This window comes from Heteronotia binoei, chromosome 17, assembly GCF_032191835.1.
Source record: "Heteronotia binoei isolate CCM8104 ecotype False Entrance Well chromosome 17, APGP_CSIRO_Hbin_v1, whole genome shotgun sequence".
Lineage (NCBI taxonomy): Eukaryota > Metazoa > Chordata > Lepidosauria > Squamata > Gekkonidae > Heteronotia > Heteronotia binoei.
In genome coordinates this window covers 44,358,845-44,383,592 of record NC_083239.1, presented here as the reverse complement: position 1 = coordinate 44,383,592, position 24,748 = coordinate 44,358,845, and the positions used below count along the sequence as shown (strand labels likewise).

At 49.1% G+C, this 24,748-nt stretch overlaps 1 protein-coding gene across 1 annotated transcript in view; it reads right to left on the bottom strand.

The window, feature by feature from the left end:
• The window catches only part of GRIK5 (glutamate ionotropic receptor kainate type subunit 5), a 133,572-nt gene that overhangs the window by 83,057 nt on the left and 25,767 nt on the right, over positions 1 to 24,748 (bottom strand). Inside the window, exons 2-3 of the mRNA XM_060258644.1 lie at positions 10,653 to 10,788; positions 66 to 230 (exon numbers count right to left, since the gene is read on the bottom strand). Of these exons, the coding sequence (XP_060114627.1) occupies positions 66 to 230; positions 10,653 to 10,737 (250 nt within the window). The 5' untranslated portion in view covers positions 10,738 to 10,788. The remainder of the gene's footprint in view (positions 1 to 65; positions 231 to 10,652; positions 10,789 to 24,748) is intronic.

The window sequence follows — 24,748 nt, the reverse complement described above, 5'->3', positions numbered from 1 at the left end:
CATGATTGCACACTGGCTTTCACCCTTTCCGAGACAAGTCAGAGCCACAAGCAAACCCAACTTACTGGTGTCAGTGGTTTCGTACTGGCTGTCCCGCTGTAGTTCGAAGATCTCGACCTCCACGCGGGCTTTGGCGGGCACCTCGATGATGCTGTTGATGTGCTCCCGTGCCAAGGCTAATGCCAGTCGCTCCCCCCGGCCGCACACCGTCTGGTCATCCAAGATTGCGGCTAGGCACAGAAACGGAACGGGGAAGGTATAATATAGTGGGTTCAACACAAAGAAGAAGAAGAATTGCAGATTTATACCCCGCCCTTCTCCCTGAATCAGAGGCTCAGAGCGGCCTACAATCTCCTATATCTTCTCCCCCCACAACAGACACCCTGCGAGGTGGATGGGGCTAGGAGGGCTCTCACAGCAGCTGCCCTTTCCAGGACAACCTCTGCCAGAGCTATGGCTGACCCAAGGCCATTCCAGCAGCTGCAAGTGGAGGAGTGCGGAATCAAACCCGGTTCTCCCAGATAAGAGTCTGCCCTTTCCAGGACAACCTCTGCCAGAGCTATGGCTGACCCAAGGCCATTCCAGAAGCTGCAAGTGGAGGAGAGGGGAATCCAACCCGGTTCTCCCAGATAAGAGTCTGCCCTTTCAAGGACAACCTCTGCCAGAGCTATGACTGACCCAAGGCCATTCCAGCAGCTGCAAGTGGAGGAGGGGGGAATCAAACCCGGTTCTCCCAGATAAGAGTCTGCCCTTTCAAGGCCAACCTCTGCCAGAGCTATGGCTGACCCAAGGCCATTCCAGCAGCTGCAAGTGGAGGAGTGGGGAATCAAACCCGGTTCTCCCAGATAAGAGTCCACGCGCTTAACCTCTACACCAAACTGACTCTTTAGGACCGATTTAGTTATTATTTATTGGCAATCCTAATCAGAATTTGCAAAGAGTGACCTCTCATATATTCTTATCTTATTAATATTATTTTTGTTTTGTTCTTTTATAATGGTTTTATATATATTGTAAGCCACCTTGAGTTCTGCAAAGGAGAAAGGCGACTAATAAATGTTTAAAGGGCTGTTCTCTTCCGGCCCCTCAAGAAAAAGGACAGCCAATGTGATGTAGAGGTTAAAATGTAGAACCAGTATCTGGGAGACCCAGGTTCAAATCTTGACTCTGCCACAAAAGCTTGCTGGGTGACCTTGAGCCAGTCACCCACACTTGATCTGACCTACCACGCCAGGCTGTTGTGAGGATAAAACGGAGGAGCGGAGAACAATGTAAACCGCTTTGGTTCCTCATTGGGGTAAAAGGCGGGATATAAATAAATACATAGATACGGTTTTACTCTAATCTTTCAGCTGTCCCCTTCACAATTCTTGCAACTCTCCCCCACCCCCAATCCCTTCCATTTGACCCCACCCCACATTTCTCCTCAACCACAACTAACCAGGGCTTCTTTTTATAGCAGGAACTCCTTTGGATATTAGGCCACACACCTCTGATGTAGCCAATCCTCCTGGAGCTTACAGTAGGCCCTGTACTAAGAGCCCTGTACGCTCTTGGAGGATTGGCTACATCAGGGGGCATGGCCTAATATGCAAAGGAGTTCCTGCTACAAAAAAAGCCCTGACTACAACTCATGGCTGCTGTTGGAACATACTATGGCACCCATCAAATTGAAAAACGCAAAGCTACCCAAATCCTTTCTAGGAAGTGCACTGTGCCAGGAAACGCTCCTCTATTCCGAAGCATTCCTGTCCTGCGGAATCAAAATCACAAGCTCCGTAGGGAGTTTTGACAGCGGGTTATGCGTTTTGCCAGAACTCCTGCAATGACGGAGGACAGGTCTATCAACAGCTATTAGACCTGATCGCTAAAAGAAGTCTCCTGGCAAACAGGAAGCGGAGACGCTGGAGACGCCATCCATGTGTCTTTCCCTGAAAAAAACCCCCAGAGGTATCTTGCAAGGAGACTCAAGCGCACACCTCTGAAAGCTCGCTTAAAAAGAAGAGAGTTTAAAACTGGCACCCATTTACCTCTCCTCATAGGACCTGAAGCCACAATTGACAGTTGGAAGTCCATGAGGTTCTTTATAACCGTCACTTTGGCGACCATCTTCCTGTCCTAGAATTGCTTACCTCAGTGCTTTTTTTTGGTAGCGGAACTCCTTTGCATATTAGGTCACACCCCCTGAGGTAGCCAATCTTCCAATAGCTTACAGGGCTCTTAGTACAGGGCCTACTGTAAGTTCCAGGAGGACTGGCTACATCAGGGGTGTGTGGCATAATATGCGAAGGAGTTCCTGCTACAAAAAAAAAAAAAAGCCCTGGCTTACCTTCAGGTGGGGCCTGGAGGTCTCCCAGAATAACAACCCATCTACAGATCAGTTTCCCTGGAGAAAATGGCTGCTTTGGAAGGCAGGCTCTGAGACATTCTACTGCCCTGAGGAACCTCCCCTCCCCAAACACCACCTTTCCCAAGCTCCACCCCCAAGTCTCCAGGAATTTCCCAACACAGAGTTGATAACCCTACTCAGGACATTTTTTTTGTAGCAGGAACTCCTTTGCATATTAGGCCACACACCCCTGATGTAGCCAATCCTCCTGGAGCTTACAGTAGGCCCTGTAAGAAGAGCCCTGTAAGCTCTTGGAGGATTGGCTACATCAGGAGGGTGTGGCCTAATATGCAAAGGAGTTCCTGCTACAAAAAAGCCCTGACATTACTTCTTCCCCTCCCTGCTCCCCACACATACACGGCTCAGGCTGCCTCTTAGGTGGCAGATTGAAGAGTAAGGCTCTCTCACCCTTATACAACTGATCTCTGAAATGCCGCTGGTGATAAGAGGCATTTAATGTCTTGAGGGTGCGTAGGCCGTGAGCTTCGAGCACATGTTTCATACAGCAGGGGTCAGCAGCCTTGATTCAAGAGCCAAATGGTGTCAAAATTCCGAGGGGAAGATCAGCAGAGGCCCAGCACAAGACAAGCTCGGTTGTTCAACTTAAAACATGCCATATAAGGTTGCGTGTGCCCTTGAGTTCAGCGGCTTCTGACTTGTAGAATCATAGAGTGGGAAGGGGCCGTCCGGGTCATCTAGTCCAACCCCCTGCTCAGTGCAGGATCAGCCAAGTGCAGGGGTGTCGAACTCATTTGCCATGAGGGCCGGATCTGACAGAAATGAGATCTTGTTGGGCTGGGGCATGTCGAGTTTTTGTAGCAGGAACTCCTTTGCATATCAGGTCACGCCCTCCCAATGTAGCCAATCCTCCAGGAGCTTACAGGGCTCTTAGTACTTAGTACAGCGCTACTGTAAGCTCCAGGAGGATTGGCTACTTCAAGGGGGTGCGGCTTAATATGCAAAGGAGTTCCTGCTACAAAAAAGCCCTGCTTCTAGGGATTTGATTTGATCTAGAACCAACTGATTTGTCTATCTGGCAGTCCCCGGATCCATAAAATTCTCCTCCAACACCACCTCGCAAGTGAATCAATTTTCTTCACATTCAACAGCCAGTTTCCTTATCACTACCCTTCCAGGAAGCCCCACCAAACAATGGGCACATCCACAAACCAATTGCCCTTTCATCACACCCCCTCCAGCTTAGAAATAGCAGCTCTCCAGCAGCCCTGGCCCCACTCAGTGCACAGCAGCCAAGAAGGTCAGAGCGCCTGCTCCGGCTGCAACGCCTCTGAGGATGTTCTCCACAGCTGAGAACGAAACGTCTGGAAGGAAAACTTTCTCCAGTAGAACACGGCACTTGATCCCGAAAGATTCTACAAACCCTAATTTTCTTCCTGTCTGCTTCCTTCAGTGTCCAACTTTCACACCCCTACATAGCAACAGCAAATGCTGAGGCATGAATTAACTTCATCTTGGTCACCAGGAGCGCATCCTTACCCTTAAGAATTTTTTCCAGCTCCTTCATGGCTGCTTTCCCTGGAGCACATCCTTACCCTTAAGAATTTTTTCTAGCTCCTTCATGGCTGCTTTCCCTGGAGCACATCCTTACCCTTAAGAATTTTTTCCAGCTCCTTCATGGCTGCTTTCCCTGTTTCACTTTATTCCCGATTTCTTGGTTGCAATCTCCCTTTTGGCAACTTTCTGCCAGGGTTTTTTTTTTGTAGCAGGAACTCCTTTGCATATTAGGCCACACCCCCTGATGTAGCCAATCCTCTAAGAGCTTACAGGGCTCTTATTACAGGGCCTACCGTAAGCTCTTGGAGGATCCTATGAATTTAGGGGGAGTATTTGTGAGTTCCCTGCATTGCGCAGGGGGTTGGACTAGATGACCCTGGAGGTCCCTTCCAACTCTATGATTTTATGATTGGCTACTTCAGGGGTGCATGGCCTAATACGCAAAGGAGTTCCTGCTACAAAAAAAGCCCTGGTTTCTGCCATTCAAACACTGGTTTCTTGCGAGTTATTAAGCAGCACACACAATGTTTCACAATGAGATATTAAACCACAGGAGTGCCCCTCGTGATTGTTTTAGTGCACTGGCATAAATCCAGGCATTATTCACACTTGGATTACTGGCTACCGTTCGCCTGTATCGTTTTCTTTTCTATAAAACCATCTCTAAGCAGCCCTTTAGCCCCATGGAAATCTTTGCCTGCCGTTTCCCTTCACATACTGATTCTTCTGACTTTCCACCCGCTCCTCTAATATTCCAACTTAGAACGATTTCTCCACCTAGATGGCCATGTGACAGCGATGCTGACTGTGAACTTGGACAGATCATGAGAGGGAGAGCAGGAAGGGTTGCATCTGTGCTTCTAGTGGCCTTTTCTTACACGTCCAGGGAAATGCTAATCACCACTTTGGGGTCAAGAAGCAATTTTTCTCAGTCCAGTTTGGCCAGGGATCCTGGAGCTTTTTCGCCATCTTCTGGGCATGGAGCAGGGGGTCACTGAAGGTGTGGGGAGGGAGGTATTTGTTAATTTTCTGCACTGTGCAGGGGGGAGGGGGAGTTGGACTAGATGCCCCCGGAGATCCCTTTCAGTTCTATGGTTCGATGACCTGGATAGCCCAGGCTAGCCCGATCTCATCAGATTTTGGATGCTAAGCAGGTTCTATGAAGTCCTATGAAGAAAAGTTGAAGGAGCTGGGCATGTTTAGCCTAAAGAGGAGGCGGCTGAGAGGTGATAGGATCACCATCTTCAAGTAATTGAAGGGCCGTTCTATAGCGGATGGTGCGGAATCGTTTTCTGTGGCCCCAGAAGGTAGGACCAGAACCAATGGGTTGAAATTAAATCAAAAGAGTTTCCGGCTCAACATTAGGAAGAACTTCCTGTCCGTTAGAGCGATTCCTCAGTGGAATAGGTTTCCTCAGGAGGTGGTGGGCTCACCTTCCTTGCAGGTTTTTAAACAGAGGCTAGATGGCCATTTGACAGCAACGAAGATCCTGTGAATTTAGGGGGAGGTCTTTGTGAGTTTCCTGCATTGTGCTGGGGGTAGGACTCGATGACCCTGGAGGTCCCTTCCATGATTCAGGGTCAGGCCCAGCTAGTATTTGGAAGGACGACCTCCAGGGAATACCAGGGTCATGATGCGGAGGCAAGGAATGGCCAACCACCTCTGAATATCTCCTGTCTTAAAAACCCTACAGGGCTGCCATCAGTCATCTGTGACTTGGCAGCAAAGAACACATATCAGAAAAACCTCCACGAGATTTCATTTGGGGCTCTAGAGCCACAGGTTGTAATCTTGTGTCCTAGATCGAGCAATACCTGCCGCCTGCCAAGCTGCAGAGGTTGCCAACTTAGCAGAAAACGGCAGCCCGACATGCTCCTATGCTTTTCTTCCTGTTTTTAACGTCACCGCGATCAGCAGCAGGGATCAGCCAGGGAAGCGTTTCAGGGCACAGCGATAAGCCTGATCGCTTGCTGAAGCCTTCCGCCGTTCAAAAAAACCCAACAACAACAATACCGGTCAAACCCGGCTGTCAGTCAAACCCCTCTCTGGAAACGGCAGAGGATGCTACGGTGCAGCAGCAGGGGGAAGGGGGAGATCATCAGACACGTCTCCCTTTCAGGAGGCAAGACGCCCAGGCTGGCCCTGCCTGTGGCGGCCACGGTGCTTGCTCCTGTGATCTTGGCACCTCTCGCGGGCGCTGGATAAGACAGCCAAAAGCAGTCTTCTCAGAAGCAGAGGACAGCTCTAACAATTCCCACTGCAGCTTTGGAAGACATAAAGGTGCAGCGGCATAACGTTAGTCAGAAGGTAGCCCATCCTGGTCAATTCTGATCACCAGGGCGCTTTTTTAGGTAGCAGGAACTCCTTTGCATATTAGGCTACACCCCCTTGGTATAGCCAATCCTCCAAAAGCTTACAGGGCTCTTATTACAGGGCCTACTGTGAGCTCCAGGAGGATTGGCTACACCATTGGGGTGTGGCCTAATATGCAAAGGAGTTCCTGCTACAAAAAAAGCCCTGCTGATCATACTTTGGAGTGGGGAGGATTCGCTTGCAGGGATTCAGTCCCTTTTTGACAGTCAGGGCTGCTGAGAATCACTTAGAGCCCCCCCTATGCAAGGATTCTAGCTGAGCCCTTCTTTGTGTAGCCATACCGAGCACCAGGGCTTTTTTTGTAGCAGGAACTCCTTTGCATATTAGGCCACACACCCCTGATGTAACCAATCCTCCAAGAGCTCACAGTAGGCATTGTAAGAAGAGCCCTGCAAGCTCTGGGAGGACTGGCTACATCAGGGGTATGTGGCCAAATATGCAAAGGAGTTCCTGCTACAAAAAAAGCCCCGCCAAGCGCATACATGATGAGAGGGGAAGCCAGGCTCAGGCTGCCAGGCCCTCCTGTATTTCCCAGTGGGGGCAATGCCTCACCCAGGCTGCCATGCGGCATTGTTTCCTGCACAGATAAAATATTTACTCCACTTGTCTCAGTGAAGGAGTTCACTTTATCTTTCCTCTGCTCTTACAGGGTCCTCTTTCTTGAACTGAGATTCAGAGTATTATGAGTGGGAGAAAATTATACTTCTAAAACCACATGTCTTAAGGGTTGATAGCATATATCAGTGGTGGCCAAACTGCAGCTCGGGAGCCGCATGTGGCCCTTTCACACGTACTGGGTGGCTTTTGAAGCCTCCACCGCCCCATCAGCCAGCTTGGAAAAGACATTTCTTCAAAAGGGAATAATTCCAAATAATGCTTTGTATCAGTCTATGATTTATTTTTAATAGAACTTTCATGGGGGTTTTTTTCAAAACGCCATATAGGAATCTGAAGTACTGTTATTTGCTCAGTTTTGCTTTGCTTTGTTTTGATTTATTTATTAGAAATGGGTTGTTAAAAGTTTAAAAATGTAAAGGAAAAAAGAAAAAGAAAAGGCATTTCTTTAAATCACTTTGCCAAGTCAAGCCAGCCAGCAGCTTGAAAAAGGCATTTAAGGTTATAGTTGCTTTCTTTCCCCCCTCCCTCCGCCATCTTCCCTTTCTTTCTTTCTTTCTTTCCCCCCTCTCCCTCCTTCCCCCATCTTCCTTCCTTCCCTCCCTCCCTCCCTTTCTTTCTTTCTTCCTTCCTTCCTTCCTTCCTTTCTCTCTTTCTTTCTTTCTCTCTCTGTCTTTCTTTTCCTTCCTTCCTTCCTTCCTTCCTTCCTTCCTTCCTTCCTTCCTTTCTCTCTCTCTCTTTCTTTCCCTTCTTTCCTTCCTTCCTTCCTTTCTCTCTCTCTTTCTTTCCCTTCCTTCCTTCCTTCCTTCCTTCCTCCCTCTCTTTCTCTCTCTCTGTCTTTCTTTTCCTTCCTTCCTTCCTTCCTTTCTCTCTCTTTCCCTCCCTTCCTTCCTTCCTTCCTTCCTTCCTTCCTTCCTTCCTTCCTTCCTTCCTTCCTTCCTTCCTTCCTTCCTTCCTTCCTTCCTTCCTTCCTTCCCTCCAACATCTGATATTTGTGTCTTGCAGCTCTCAAACATCTGACGTTTATCCTATACGGCTCTTACGTTAAGCAAGTTTGGCCACCCCTGGCATATGGTTTTGGGAAATATAAATACCTCCATTTGGAATTCATTTATATAGCTTGCTAAGCATGGTCTGGGTTCAGCCCCACATGCTCCCCCACCCTTGCCCTGGGAAGCTGAGGTCTATGCCCTGATCCCCACTCCCACATCAGAAGCACAGCACACAGGGTGCATGACTAGAACTCACTTGCTGCTGCTATTCGACAGCAGCACCTTGCTGAGTTTCGGGGACCTTGCTGAGATCTGGTCCTCCAGGAAACTTCTACCCCTAATCCCCTCACTATCCGCAGCAACCCCTCTTTCTAACCTTCTAAGCAGGGATTTCAGGATGCCCCACAAAAAGCAATCTCTGCTCCCCACGCTCTGTGGTTCTCCCCACCTGCCCATATGCCGACTTAGCCGCAGCCGTCTGGATGGGAGGATAACTAATAGAGCTGCCAAGCTAGCTGGCCCCAGCTTCTCAGAGGCCATTCATCACTTCCAGGGTCACCCTGATCCCAAACTTCGTGGCTCCTTCCTACCACCTACAGCTCTGCCACCTTGACCGAGCAGCCCCACGGCAAAGTCTCCCTGACATAAGAACATCAGAAGTGCCCTGTCGAATCAGACCAAGAGTCCATCTAACTCAGCACAGTGGCCAACCAGTTCCTCCGGAGAACCAACGATGGGTGTGGAGGCCTGCCTCTTAAAAGAACATCAGAAGAGCCCTGCTGGATCAGGCCAGGGGTCCATCTCGTCCAGCATCCTGTCTTACATAGCAGTTAACCAGTTCCTCTGAGCAGCCAACCACAAGGCATAAAGGCCTAGGCCTTCCCCTGATGTTGCCTCCTGGCTCTGGGATTCAGAGGATTCGTGCCTCTGAGCGTGGAGGTTCCCCTCAGTCATTGGATATGGAGCAGCGGTCACTGACTGTGTGTATGTGTGTGGTGGTATTTCTGAGTTTCCTGCATTGTGTAGGGCAGGGGAGGCCAACGGTAGCTCTCCAGATGTTTTTTTGCCTACATCTCCCATCAGCCCCAGCCATTGGCCGTGCTGGCTGGGGCTGATGGGAGTTGTAGGCAAAAAAACATCTGGAGAGCTACCATTGGCCACCCCTGGTGTAGGGGATTGGACTACATGACCATGGAGATCAATGTTCCCTCTAAGCTGAGTAAGTGTCAGCTGGCTCACAGTTCTTAGCTCACACATTTTTGCCTTATCTCACAAAAAATGGCCTCAGAGCAAACTAACTGATGCAGGAGCTCACAACTTTAATCCCAGTAGCTCACAAAGTAGAATTTCAGCTCACAAGACTCCGCAGCTTAGAGGAAACGTTGGTGGAGATCCCTCCCAACTTCTATGACTCTATGATTATGGCTAGTAGTAGCCACTGATGGACTGATTCCCCATGGCTGAGAACAGATGGGCATTTAAAGCCGCCCAGGGGGTGGGAGGCAGGCGGGCCAAAATAGCGCGTCCACATGTGCACATCTGCCTCCTGTCCTCGTCCCGTCCCCGGCTTGCTGGGAGCCAGCTTGAAAAGGCACCCCTTTGAAAGTGGTGCCTTTTTGCTGGGGCACCTCCGAGGTGCCTCCGCAGCCATCTGAAAAGCCGGGAAGCACCCGGAGAGGGCCCAGGGAGCTGCGGATGGGATGCATGAGTGTTCCAGACGCTCCCTGGGAGCCCATAGCCCACCCCTTTCCTGAGCACCGTCTGGAAGCTCCAGGGCACTTTATTTCCAGCCGTTTCTTGTCTGCAGAATGGTTGGAGCGTTGGTCTCCATTCTGAATTAATTGTTGTTTGAAGCTGGTAGAAGCCCCGTGTGAAACATTGAGCGCATCCCTGTTGCGTACTTTTGCCTTGCTGCTTCCATCTTTTCCGCTGGCTAGAAGAGGATTTGGAGCGTTGGACTCCATTCCACTCTACGGCTTATTATACCACATCCTGGATTTTTGAAACTGAAAGAATGAACTATCAGCTATGAGTATTTGAACTGGATATGGGAGTGGTTCCTACTTGCACCTTGTTGATGTTCTTCATATACGTGTTTTGACGATAAGTAATTTTTCATTATATAAATCATTTAAATTATGGAGGTTTCTTTTGACGTGGATGCCTTTGGCTGTGTACCTGTGCTTCGTTTCACGTTACTCTCTTCGGGTTGCAACAATCCCCAGCGGCGGCAGGGGATCCTCTGGTTTGGAGGCCCTCTCCCCACTTCAAAGTCATCAGAAAGGGGAGAGGGAGGGAAATGTCTGCTGGGCACTCCATTATTTCTTAGGGAGGCCAATTCCCATAGGGTATAATGGAAAATTGATCCGTGGGCATCTGAGGCTCCAGAGGGTCTGTTTTTTAAGGTAGAGGCACCAAATTTTCAGCATAGCACACAGTACTTCTCCTCAAAACACTCGCCAAGTTTCAAAAGGATTGGGCCAGGGGGTCCAATTCTATGAGCCCCCAAAGATGGTGCCCCTATCCTTCATTATTTCCAATGGAGACAACAGTGTTTAAAAAGGTGTGCAGTCCCTTTAAATGGGAATGGCCAGAACTCCCTTTGGAGTTCAGTTCTGCTTGTCACCACCTTGTTCCTGGCTCCGCCCCCAAAGTCCCCAGATACTTCTTGAACTGGACTTGGCAACCCTAGCTCCAACCCCCGCCCCCCGCCCCCAAATCATCTTGGCCGCCCTCCTCTGCATTTTATCCAATGGGGTTCTTCTTACCCATGCGCAGTGAAGACAGCACTTCGGCACTCTTGTGGGCATAGCCGAGAATCAGCAGCAGCAGCAGTGCGGGCAAAGCCGGCATCTTCTACCCCTCCTCATGGAGAAAGTTCGGCCGTGGCCTCTGCGCTGCCACCTGCAGGCAGGAGACAGAAACGACCCATGTGAGATTTCTTATCTTTTTATTGAATTCACAGTGGATCATCGTGTCAGTCTGAATGGCCACACACCCCTGATGCAGCCACTCCTCCTGGAGCTTACAGTAGGCCCGGTAAGAAAAGCCCTGTAAGCTCTTGAAGGATTGGCTACATCAGGGGGGTATGGCCTAATATGCAAAGGAGTTCCTGCTACAAAAAAAAAAACTCTGAGTCCAGTGGTGCCTTTTAACACAGAGTTTAATTCTGGGATAAGCTTTCATGTGCATGCACACTTCTTCAAATAAAGAAGAATCTGAAAAAAACACGAACGCACACAATGAGGTATTTGAAGAAGTGTGCATGTGCGCGGAAGTTTATACCCAGAATTAAACTTTGTTTGTCTTAAAGGTGCCTCTAGATTCAAACTTGTTACTTATATTCCATCTTTCTCATATAGATTCAAGGCAAGATGACACATATCAAGTCAGTACAATCAGGGCTTTCATTGTGGCAGGAACGCCTTTGCATATTAGGCCACACCCCTCTTACGTAGCCAATCCTCCAGGAGCTTACAGGGCTCTTAGTACAGGGCCTACTGTAAGCTCCAGGAGGATTGGCTACATCAGGGGTGTGTGGCCTAATATACAAAGGAGTTCCTGCCATAAAACATGCCCTGTCAATCAACAAAATGGAACATTCAATAACCAATGCATTAGGATTAGGACTGCACCGCTTGGGAGCAGTGACCATAACGTTATTGATTTTGCCATTTGTATAAATAGGGAGTTGCCCCAAAAGACCAGCACAACCACTTTTAACTTTAAAAGGAGAGCACTCACTGGAGAAGACCCTGACGCTGAAAAAGACAGAAGGCAAAAGGAAGAAGGGGATGGCCAAAGAGGAGATGGATGGACAACTACTTTTAACTTTAAAAGGGGTAAATTCTCAGGGATGAGGAGGCATGTGAAGAGGAAATTAAAAGGAAAGGTAAATACAAAACCTTTGGGTAAGCTTGGAGACTATTTAAAACTACAATCCTAGAAGCTCAGATAAAATATATACCACAAGTTAGGAAAGACACAAACAGATATAAGAAAAGGTCTGCATGGTTAATAAACAAAGTAATGGAAGCTGTAAAAGGTAAGAAGGATTCCTTTAAGCTGTGGAAAGCTAGTCCAAGTGAGATTAATAAATGGGAACACAGACTGTGGCAAATCAAATACAAGACTGTGATCAGGCAGGCAAAAAGGGACTATGAGGAGCATATAGAAAAAAAACATAAAGACCAACAATAAAAATTTCTTCAAATATATTAGAAGCAGGAAACCAGTCAGGGAGGCAGAGGGGCCCTTGGATGGCCAAGGGGTAAAAGGATTACTGAAGGAGGATAGGGAAATGGCTGAGACGCTGGATGCATTTTTTGCCTCCGTCTTCACTGTGGAAGATGAGAAGTGTTTGCCCACTCCAGAACCGCTAATTTTGAAAGGGGTGTTGAAAGACGTGAGTCAGATTGAGGTAACAAGAGAGGAGATCCTACAACTGATTGACGAATTAAAAACTAATAAGGCACCAGGTCCAGATGGCATACATCCAAGAGTTCTGAAAGAACTCAAAGGTGAACTTGTGGATCTTCTGACAAAAATATGTCATCTTTCATTGAAATCTGCCTCTGTTCCTGAGGACTGGAAGGTAGCAAATGTCACCCCCATCTTTAAAGAGTTCCAGAGGAGATCCGGGAAATTACAGGCCAGTCAGTCTGACTTCAATACTGAAAAAGTTGGTAGAAACCATTATCAAGGACAGAATGAGTAGGCACAATGATTAATACAAGTTACTGAGGAAGACTCAGCATGGGTTCTGTAAGGGAAGATCTTTCCTCACTAACCTGTTACAGTTCTTTGAGAGGGTGAACAAACATGTGGACAAAGGGGACCCAATAGATGTTGTTTACCTTAACTTCCAGAAAGCTTTTGATAAAGTTCCTCATCACAGGCTCCTTAGTAAACTCAAGAGTCATGGAGTAAAAGGACAAGTCCTCTTGTGGATCAAAAACTGGCTAATTAATAGGAAACAGAGAGTGAGTATAAATGGGCAATCTTTGCAGTGGAAGACAGTAAGCAGTGGGGTGCCGCAGGGCTCAGTACTGAGTCCCATGCTCTTTAACTTGTTCATTAATGATTTGGAGTTGGGAGTAAGCAGTGAAGTGGCTAAGTTTGCAGATGATACTAAATTGGTCAGGGTGGTGAGAACCAGAGAGAATTGTGAGGCACTCCAAAGGGAACTGTTGAGGCTGGGTGAGTGGGCGTCAACATGGCAGATGTTCAGTGTGGCCAAGTGCAAAGTAATGCACATTGGGGCCAAGAATCCCAGCTACAAATACAAGTTGATGGGGTGTGAACTGGCAGAGATTGACCAAGAGAGAGATCTTGGGGTCGTGGTAGATAACTCACTGAAAATGTCAAGAGAGTGTGTGATGGCAATAAAAAAAAGTCCAATGCCATGCTGGGAATTATTAGGAAGAGAATTGAAAACAAATCAGCCAGTATCATAATGCCCCTGTATAAATCGATCGTGCGGTCTCATTTGGAATACTGTGTACAATTCTGATCACCACACCTCAAAAAGGATATTATAGCATTGGAAAAAGTCCAGAAAAGGGCAACTAGAATGATTAAAGGGTTGGAACACTTTCCCTATGAAGAAAGGTTGAAACGCTTGGGGCTCTTTAGCTTGGAGAAACGTTGACTGCAGGGTGACATGATAGAGGTTTACAAGATTATGCATGGGATGGAGAAAGTAGAGAAAGAAGTCCTTTTCTCCCTTTCTCACAATACAAGAACTCGTGGGCATTCAATGAAATTGCTGAGCAGTCAGGTTAAAACGGATAGAAGGAAGTCCTTCTTCACCCAAAGGGTGATTAACATGTGGAATTCACTGCCACAGGAGGTAGTGGCAGCTTCAAACATAGCCAGCTTCAAGAGGGGATTGGCGCAGAGGCCCATCAGTGGCTATTAGCCATAGCATATTATTGGAACTGTCTGGGGCAGTGATGCTCTGTATTCTTGGTGCTTGGGGGGGGGGGGGAGGGCAAAGTGGAGGGGCTTCCAGTCCCATTTGTGAACCTCCTGATGGAACTTGGGGTTTTTTTGGCTATTGTGTGACACAGAGTGTTGGACTGGATGGGCCTGATCCAACATGGCTCCTCTTACGTTCTTATGAGAAATCTGGAACCACCAGAAAGCACAGCATGAGTATTCACAAGGACACGTTAAGCAGTATAGAAATTGTATAACAGGATCCCACTTACGACGCACTATAGAGAGCACTATAGATCAGAAGGACCAAACATTTGTCCAAGTTAAGTTTGTGAGATCAATTCTGTACACTGCAACCCTATTACGTGCGCAGAAAAACCCTCTTTAAATAGTTCCGCTTTGCATAGTTCACAGGAAGCCAGGAGAGTGCACGCAAGAACCTAAGAAGAGCCCTGCTGGGTCAGACCAGTGGTCCCTCTAGTCCAGCATCCTATCTCACATAAAGGCCAACCAGTTCCTCTAGAGGGCCAACAACAGGGCAGAGGCTGAGGCCTTCCTCTGAGAAGAGCATCAGAAGAGCCCTGCTGGATCAGATCAGTGGTCCCTCTAGTCCAGCATCCTGTCCCACATAGAAGCCAACCAGTTCCTCTGGAGGGCCAACAACAGGGTAGAGGCTGAGGCCTTCCCCTGAGAAGAGCATCAGAAGAGCCCTGCTGGATCAGACCAGTGGTCTGTCTAGTCCAGCATCCTGTCTCACATAGAGGCCAACCAGTTCCTCTAGAGGGCCAACAACAGGGCAGAGAGGCTGAGACCTTCCCCTGAGAAGAGCATCAGAAGAGCCCTGCTGTGTCATACCAGTGGTCCCTCTAGTCCAGCATCCTGTCTCACACAGAGGCCAACCAGTTCCTCTAGAGGGCCAACAACAGGGCAGAGAGGCTGCGACCTTCCCCTGAGAAGAGCATCAGAAGAGCCCTGCTGGGTCATACCAGTGGTCCCTCTAGTCCAGCATCCTGTCTCACATAGAGGCCAACCAGTTCCTCTAGAGGGCCAACAACAGGGCAGAGAGGCTGAGGCCTTCCCCTGAGAAGAGCATCAGAAGAGCCCTGCTGGATCAGACCAGTGGTCTGTCTAGTCCAGCATCCTGTCTCACAGAGTGGCCGACAGCTGCATTTTTCAGTTAAAATCCAAAACAAAGGAGCAGAACTCAATTCTGCTCCCCCAATCCTGCCTTAAACCATGCCTGCCAAGTCAACCCTCCTTGAAAACCCTGGCAAACAGACAGGCCTTGCAGTGCTTCCTGAAGATCTCCAAGGAGGGGACCCCTCACACCTCTTTGGGAACCCAGGGGTGGAATTCTAGCAGGAGCTCCTTTGCATATTAGACCACACACACCCTCGATGTAGCCAATCCTCCAAGAGCTTACAAGGTTCTTTTTTGTAAGCTCCAGGAGGATTGGCTACATCAGGGGTGTGTGGCCTAATATGCAAAGGAGCTCCTGCTAAAATTCCACCCCTGGTGGGAGCCCAATCAACAGAGCTGGAGCCACGACAGAAAAGGCTCTGGCTCTAAGGTTCCAAAGTCTGGGTTGAGAAATTCCTGGAGATTTAGGGTTGTCGCCTGAAAAGGGCAGGGTTTATAGAGAGAAGTGACGTCAGTGGGGTATAATGCCATGGACTCCATCCTCCCTAGCAGCTGCTTTCTCCATATGAACTGATCTTTGAAGCTCAGTAGCAATTCTGGCAGATCTGGAGGCCCCACCTGGAGAACGGCAACACTACCAGACAGTGGTCAGTGCCAGGTGGGCCACCCTGAGCGGTGGAATAGCCAACAGATGGCTGCCCGACTACTACAAATTGGCGCAGAGGGACACATGATAGGAGGCAATCCTTCAAATATGTTTCCAGCGTACAGCACAGACGCTACGGGGTTCAGTGCAGCTTCTCCATGCCGGATGCGATAACAACAACGCCCCTTACAACTGAGCACCTGTCCCTGAACAGTACAGTTAAGGAGGAGGAGAAATATTTTTCTCCCTCTTTTCTGATAGGGGAGGGACGGTGGCTCAGTGGTAGAGCATCTGCTTGGTGAGCGGAAGGTCCCAGGTTCAATCCTGGGCATCTCCAACTAAAAAGGGTCCAGGCAAATAAGCATGAAAAACCTCAGCTTGAGACCCTGGAGAGCCGCTGCCAGTCTGAGTAGACAATACTTACTTTGATGGACCCAGGGTCTGATTCAGTAGAAGGCAGCTTCATATGAAGAAGGAGAAGGAGGAGACGAAGACGACATTGGTTTTATATCCTGCCCTCCACTCTGAATCTCAAAGCAGCTCACAACCTCCTTTGTCTTCCTCCCCCTTTATCCTTCCACCCCGTGCGGTGAGTGCGACTGAGAGGGCTCTCACAGCAGCTGCCCTTTCAAGGACAACTCCTGCGAGAGCTGTGGCTGACCAAAGGCTATTCCAACAGCTGCTAATGGAGGAGTGGGGAATCAAACCCAGTTCGTCCAGAGAAGAGTCCGCAAACTTAACCACCGCACCAAACTGAGGAGAAGGAGGAGGAGGCTTTATACCCTGCCCTTCACTTGGAGTCTCAGAGTGGCTTACAACCTCCTTCCCTTCCTCTCCCCACAACAGACACCCTGCGAGATAGGTGGCCCGACAGCGCTCGGAGAGAACACCTCGGAGAGGACTGTGACTTATCCAAGGTCACACCAGCAGCTGCAAATGGAGAAGTGGGGAATCAAACCTGATGCTCCAGATGAGTGCCTGCCACTCTTAACCATTACACCCAACAGTTCGCTGGGGCCTGATGCTCCAATCTTGTTTTGCAAGATTCCACCAGGTAGAGTGGACAGAACTTTGCCCAGCAGTGGCCTCAGGTTGATCTTCCAGGTCTCTGTAAGTCAGCTGCCTACTGCACCATCTTGAGGATGTCCTGTACTCTGTCCATGGTCCTGATTTGTTCTACCCAGAGTCCCAATGAGAAAGGCAAACTATAAATAGGAAAAGGAAAGGAAAGGTCCCCTGTGCAAGCACCAGTCGTTTCCAACTCTGGGGTGACATTGCTTTCACAACGTTTTCATGGCAGACCTTTTACGGGGTGGTTTGCCATTGCCTTCCCCAGTCATTTACATTCCCCCCCCCCCCCCAGCAAGCTGGGTACTCGTTTTATCGACCTCGGAAGGATGGAAGGCTGAGTCAACCTCGAGGTGGCTACCTGAAAACCCAGCTTCCACCGGGGATCGAACTCAGGTCGTGAGCAGAGCTGAGGACTGTAGTACTGCAGCTTTAACACCCTGCGCCACGGGGCTCGTCAAAACTATAAATAACGTAAATTTTAAAAACCTCACAAATCTGTATCAGCAGCCAGACGAGGTTCTGTGATGTGACCACCATCCCCCACTGTGACACCCTCCTTGTGTTTCAGGAAAGCGGGCAATGCCCAGGGAGTGCCAGGTCCTTGCTACAACAGGGGAGCTCCCAGCAATCCCCCCAGCAACCTGCCAGCACCTTCAAAGGGTATCTGTGGCAAAGGGGGTACAAGGCCGGCCCTGACATTAGGCAAATTAGGTAATTGCCTATGGCGTCAGCCTTCTGGGGGTACCTAATTGGCTGCCCCCACCCATGTGACATGGTGAGGTTATCATTGGACGGGGGCTCCAGAACTTAGCCTTGTCTAGGGTGCCAGACGGTCTAGGGTCAGCCCTGAGGGGGCATCATGCTGGCGCACATCTTCATTTCTTGGGAGGGGGGACCACAAGTGACACTGTGCTGACACTGTGCTGAATCCTAGAGTGACACACACACTCTAGGATTCACCCAAAACCTTTTTGTTTAACCAGAGACTTGGGGGCTAATCCTAGAGCATCCTGACATCATGGCGTTACTTTGGAATCTTTTTTGCCGGAAATGACATCCTGCACTGGAATACCTGTCTCTACCCCCCAAAAGACGACAACGACTGCGGATATACCCCCCGCTCTTCACTCCAAATCAAAGACTCAGAGCGGCTTAAAATCTCCCCCCACAACAGACACCCTGTGAGGTGGGTGGGGCTGAGAGGGCTCTCACAGCAGCTGCTCTCTCAAGGACAGCTCTGCCTGCGAGAGCTATGGCTAAACCAAGGCCATTCCAGCAGCTGCAAGTGGAGGAGTGGAGAATCAAACCTGTTTCTCCCAGATAAGAGTCTGCGTAATTAACCACTGCACCAAACTGGCTCTCCTGTGCCCATTCATTCCTTGCGTCACACGGCACATTTGGAAGTAAGCGTGGCTCTTTTGGTGGGGTGGTAATCCTGAATGTGGTACTTCCCGAGCCACAGAGAGTACCTCAGGCCTGCACCCTCAAATGCAACAAGGTGGCAGACGCCAACCTTGCTACCCTCTTCCTCCACTGATCCTTTTCTTTCTGTACCCCTGTCTTCTGGCAAGATTTCTTTTGCATCACAGCAAAAGAGAAGGAAGGGGACAACAGCAAACACTCAGCAGCAGAACGACAGTTCTCTTTCCCACAAAACACTCCAGGGAGGTCGCACCTGATGCCGCACGAATCCTGAAACCGGTCTGGGATTAGGCACCTGCCCCAAGTCTGCCCCTGAGGTACTCACAGGGCTTTTCTTTGTAGCAGGAACTCCTTTGCATATTAGGCCACACCTCCCTGATGTAGCCAATCCTTTCAGAGCTTACAGGGCTGTTAGTATAAGGTCTACTGTCAGCTCCAAGAGGATTGGCTACATCAGGGGGGCGTGGCCTAATATACAAAGGAGTTCCTGCTACCAAAAAAAAGCCCTGGGTACTCAGTCCTTATCTCCCACTCCCCCACTTTAATGCCCCCCACAGAAAGCCCCCTCTGCATACTCCCCCTTTTTATCTCCCCCCTCCCATGTACAGTCTCCCTGCTTCCCCAAACAGCATTCCCAGCTCTGGGCTGTGAAATTCCGGGAAATTTTTTTGGGGGGTGGAGCCTATGAAGGGCAGGGTTTGGGGAGGGGAGAGATGTCAGTGGGTGACAGCACCATGTGATCTTATCTTCCAGTGCATCCATTTTCTCCAGGGGGAACAGCTCTCTGTCACCAGAAGATAGGGTTGCCAAGTCCAATTTAAGAAATATCTGGATACTTTGGGGGTGCAGCCAGGAGACACTGGGGGTGCAGCCAGGAGACACTGGGGGTGGAGCCAGGAGCAAGGTTGTGGCGAGCATAATTGAACTCCAAAGGGAGTTCTAATTATCGTATTTAAAGGGACCACACATTTTTAAATGCCTTCTCTCCACTGGAAATAATGAAGGATAAGGGCACCTTCTTTAGGGGCTCATAGAATTGGACCCCGTGGTCCAATCCTTTTGAAACTTGGAGGGTGTTTTGAGGAGAGGTACTGGATGCTATGCTGCAAATTTGGTGCCTCTACCTCATGAAACAGTCCCCCCCTGAGCCCCCGATATCCGTGGATTGATTCTCCATTATACCTATGGGAATTGGTCTCCCTAGGGAATAATGGGTTACCCAGCAAACATTTCCTTCCTCCCCTACCCCAGCTTTCTGATGACCCTGAAGTGGAGGGATGGCCTCCAAACTGGGGGATTCCCTGCCCCCACCTGGGGACTGGCAACCCTACTGGAACACTAGCTGCAGTTCTTTGGTCACCCCCCTGGAACCTGGCAATCCCATCCCCAAACTCAATAGGGCTCGGCTCGCCCTACTGACCTTCCCCCTACGCCGTATTTCACCCGGAACCTCCCGCCTTTCCCCTCCATCCATAGCCACTCCTCCTCTGCCACCTTCAAACGGAAGACCTTGCTGATTTGCTCTCTGCGGCACAGCACCCCCTGGTGGGGGCGACGCCCAAGCCCTGGGCATCCTTCCAACGGCTGGCGCTGCAGAGGGATCGACAATCCTTCCCCCCCCCCCCTTTACAATTTGATGCCTGTCTTCCGTTGGACTGAGTCAGCAAGATTTCCCTCCCCGTCCTTATGCCGCGTTCACCTTGAGCATTAATATTTATCTTCGCTCAGCCTCCGCTCCACAGGCGACGGGCGCGGCCCGAGGTCTACCAAAGGGGAAACCGTGTCGTACTCTCCTGCCCCTTGTCAAGGGGCACGAGGGGTGTCATCAACATATGGGGGGCAGGCAGAAACGCATTAACACTGGCCAAGGTGTTATCCATCAAAACGCGTTGCAAAGGGCTGGAGAAAAGATTCCTGTAGGTAGAAACCTGGCGGCTGAACCCAGCATGGGCTAATTTCTAAAAAGAGAGGCCTGGTTGTGTTCAGAGACGGAATGCTTCTGAATCATAGTTTGCCGGAAGGAAAACAGGAAAGCAGTGTATAGCCTTAACGTTCAGTTTCTAGGCTTCCTGGGGGCTTCACAGTGCCCCTCCTGGAAAGCGGGGTTCTTCTTTTGCTCTTACAGGGTGCGCAAGGGATCAGTCTCCGGCACACTGGAACCAAGCGTAGCTTTGCTCCTCACAGCGGCATGGCAACAGGCGGGGAAAGCAGAATTTCTTGTGGAATTCTCCCTTCTAGGCAACCCTCAAGAGTGCTGGATTAGATCGGTGGGTTAACAAAGGCGGCTGTAGATGCTTTTTGTGCCTGGAGCTGAAGGTCAGAAACGATGCCGCCACTCCAGACCAGAGATTTCTGTGACAGAGGCAGGGGCTCTGTTATTATTCATATATTTATTTTGTTGTCAAGTCACAGCCTACGGTGACCCTGTAGGGCAAGAGTGTAAAACTCATTTGTTATGAGGGCCGAATCTGACATAAATGAGACCTTGTTGGGCCGGGCCATGTCGTGCTGGGCCATGCGTGTACCTATTTAAGATTAGGTAGCAGAGATATAAATTTTTTAAAGGACACAAACACAATTAAATATTTTTTAAAAAAAACTTAAAACATGCTTAAAATGTTAGCACTTGGTCTTCAAGGTGCTTTCTTTGTATTTCTCCCATGGGATCCAGGGAACTGGCCAAAGGAAGCTCTGGCTCTTTCCTTCCTTCCCCAGGGGACGGGGGAGGGGAGCCTCAGCCAATAGAAGGGAACATAAGAGAAGCCATGTTGGATCAGGCCAACGGCCCATCAAGTCCAACACTCTGTGTCACACAGTGGCAAAAAATGTTATATACACACATACACTGTGGCTAATAGCCACTGATGGACCTGTGCTCCATATTTTTATCTAAACCCCTCTTGAAGGTGGCTATACTTGTGGCCGCCACCACCTCCTGTGGCAGTGAATTCCACATGTTAATCACCCTTTGGGTGAAGAAGGACTTCCTTTTATCCGGTTTAACCTGTCTGCTCAGCAATTTCATCGAATGCTCACGAGTTCTTGTATTGTGAGAAAGGGAGAAAAGTACTTCTTTCTCTACTTTCTCCATTCCATGCATTATCTTGTAAACCTCTATCATGTCACCCCGCAAGTCGAGTGGCTTGGCTCAGTAGCTCTGGCTCAGTAGCTCTGCTGTGTGATTGAGAGAGCCTGGGAAAACATGCTCTGCCTTCCCCACTTCCTCCCCAAGCAAGCTGTTACGCAGAAGGAAGCAAGAGAGAGGGAGAAGGAAGCAGATGACAGCAAGTTGCTTGGGGGTCTGATAGGAGTTGCCCAGGGGCCTGATTCGGCCCCCGATCTGCATGTTTGACACCCCTGCTGCGGGGTATTCAAGGTAAGAGACAAACAGAGGTGGTTGGCCATTGCTTACCTCTGTGTAGCAACCCTGGACTTCCTCGGTGGTCTCCCATCCAAGTTCTAACCAAACTAACCCGGCTTAGCTTCCAAGAGAGCTGACAAGGTCAAGCTATCCTGGGCCATCCAGGTCAGGGCATGCAAATGCACCTTTGTAAGACCTGTTTCCCAAAGCAAAGTGCTTTACTTTGCATCTTGGTATGGCTGGCCCTGAATGGGAAGTTCAGATTTCGGGTATCGGCCTTACAATAGCCCTGTATTTATTCATTTATATCTTGCCTTCCTCCCCAGTGGAGACCCAAAGCAGCTCACATGTTTATGTTTATCATTCTCGCTATCATTATCTCATTATCATTAACACATGTTTATCATTCTCATCTTTTTATCTTCACAACAACCCTGTGAGGTAGGCTAGGCAGAATGTGTGCAGGGGGTTAGACTAGATAACCCTGGCGATCCCTTCCAACTCTATGGTTTTATGATTCTCTGACTGGCCCAAGGTCACCCTGTAAGCTTCCATGGCAGAGTGAGGATTCGAACGAGGGACTACAACCACTACATCGCACTCTTTATGCTTCTAGGTAAGCACCAATTAGATTATTTGGATCATACTCCAGTTGACTAGAGCTTCATTTTAAAAGAATGCTTCCCTCCTCAGCCCCCCAACGAACTTTTTAGCTCAAGTCTTCTCGACTGCATTATTTTTTATTTCCTACATGCGCACATCTGGCTGGAGAGAAGAGTATTTCTGAACATACACAAAGGGCATCTTCTTGACAATAGATTCAGGTGGGTAGCTGTGTTGGTTTGAAGCAATGGAAGTCCAAAGAGCTGTGCATGCATGTGAAGGCTTATACCCAGAATTAAACTGCGTTGGTCTTAAAAGTGCCACTGGACTCAAACTTCTATTTTCTCAACGTGAGAAGAAAGGAGGAGGAGGAGGAGGAGGAGGAAGAGGAAGAACATAAGAACATAAGAGAAGCCATGTTAGATCAGGCCAATGGCCCATCCAGTCCAACACTCTGTGTCACATAAGAACATAAGAGAAGCCATGTTGGATCAGGCCAATGGCCCATCCAGTCCAACACTCTGTGTCACATAAGAACATAAGAGAAGCCATGTTAGATCAGGCCAATGGCCCATCCAGTCCAACATTCTGTGTCACACAGCGGCCAAATATATATATATACACACACACACACACACACACACACACACACTGTGGCTAATAGCCACTGATGGACCTCTGCTCCATATTTTTATCTAACCCCCTCTTGAAGGTGGCCATGCTTGTGGCCTCCTGTGGCAGTGAAGATAAAGAAGAGGAGGAGAAAGAAGAAGAGGAGAAGGTGACTGGATTTATTCTCTGCCCTTCACTACCCGAAGGTGTCTCAGAGCAGCTTACAATCTCGTTTCCCTTCCCCTCCCCACTGCAGACACCCTGTGGGCAATTTCCCTCTAAGTTGCGGAGTCTTTTGAGCAAAAATTCTACTTTGTGAGCTACTGCATAGATTATTGTGCTCTAGGGTCATCCTTTCTGAGCTAAGTCAAGAATGTGTGAGCTGGAGGCTAAAAATCTGTGAGCTAGCTCATGCTAACTCAGCTTAGAGGGAACCCTGCCTGTGGGGTAGGTGGGGCTGAGAGTGCTCTGACAGAAACTGCTCTTGAGAGGAACAGCTCCGTGAGAACTTGTGACTGACTCAAGGTCACAATGGAAATCAAGTGTAGGACAACGAACTCAAGTTTGAATCCCCACTCCGCCATCAAAGCTTGCCGAATGTGGCAATCAGACCCTCTCCATCTAACCTACCTCACAAGGTTGTTGTGAGGATAAAACCGAGAGGAGGACAATGAAAGGCACTAGGGAGAAAAGTGGGACATCAATAAAGCAAAATAAAGATAAAATAAATTAACTGGGGTGGCAAAGCACAACTCCCAGAGGATACCCGAAGAATGCACAGCCTTGGCACAGCGAGAACTCAGCAGTGGAGCGCCATCCCAGTACCCCTATGGGAGAAGCACACAGACTGGGCGAGGTTAACGAGGAAATCTGCTCTCCAGTACCACGCGGCAACCGTTGCCGGGCGACAGGAAGCTGCTAACAAGGATGCCCGCCGTTGCTAGGCAAAGCCATCTGCAGCTCTTCAACCCTGCCTAACCTGGCTGCCCCTTCCTCCCCTTCCAAACAGAGGAGATTTCTAAAGATGGCAAACAGGAAATGCAGGTTGGAGCCCAGAGAGCACTATTACTACTAGACACAAACTGGAATCTCCCTTTCCAAGCCCACGGAAATAAAATTCTGCTCTTCAGGTCAAACCAGGCAAAAGGCTGAGGATGCTGTATATGAAGCCCCCAGATCATCCATCTTTCCTTTTAAACATGTGATGTTAAAAAAAACCCTAAGTCAAGCTTGGAGTGTATTTTGTGGAAGAGGACGAGAAGGTTTAAACCTTCCCCACGCCCCACTGCCACCTTCCTGACCTGAAATGACCCCACCGGAATGCTATTTACCTCCTTTTGGGGAAAAACACCGGATGCATATCAGAATCTGCATGTTTGTTTGGAGGGTGCGACAAATGGCAAATGATGTCTATAGGAAATTCTACAAGATTGGAGCAAAAAGTGGTTTTCCAGAGGTGGGTAGGAGGGGATTCCAGGCAGAACAGCAGCACACTGGTTTCATGCACAGATCCGTACGAATTCTTGAACGGCATCAACAGAAAACAGAAGTTTTTGCTTGCGTCAGACCCAAGCTCCACTGCTAGAACCACATCAATTTCCCAACGGAGGCCATTACCAGCTCTGTCTTTTGTAGTGATATCATGGAGAAAAGTAACTCTGAGCATGCATAGAGTATTTTCTCCTCTGCAGAATAAATGCAGCAAGATTAGATTCAAAGATAAGGTTGCTGGCGCTCAAATGGTACCTGGAGTTCTCCCACTATTGCAACTTATCTCCAGGCAGCAGGGGTGGAATTCTATCAGGAGCTCCTTTGCATATTAGGCCACACCTCCCTGATGTAGCCAATCCTCCAAGAGCTTACAAGGCTCTTTTTTGTAAGCTCTTGGAGGATTTGCTACATCAGGGGTGTGTGGTCTAATATGCAAAGGAGCTCCTGCTAGAATTCCACCCCTTCCAGTTCCCCTGGAGAAAAGAGCTGCTTTGGAGGGTGGATTCTATGGCATTGAACCCCACTGAGGTTTCTCTCCTCCCCAAAGCCTGCCCCCAAAATCTCCAGGTATTTACCAA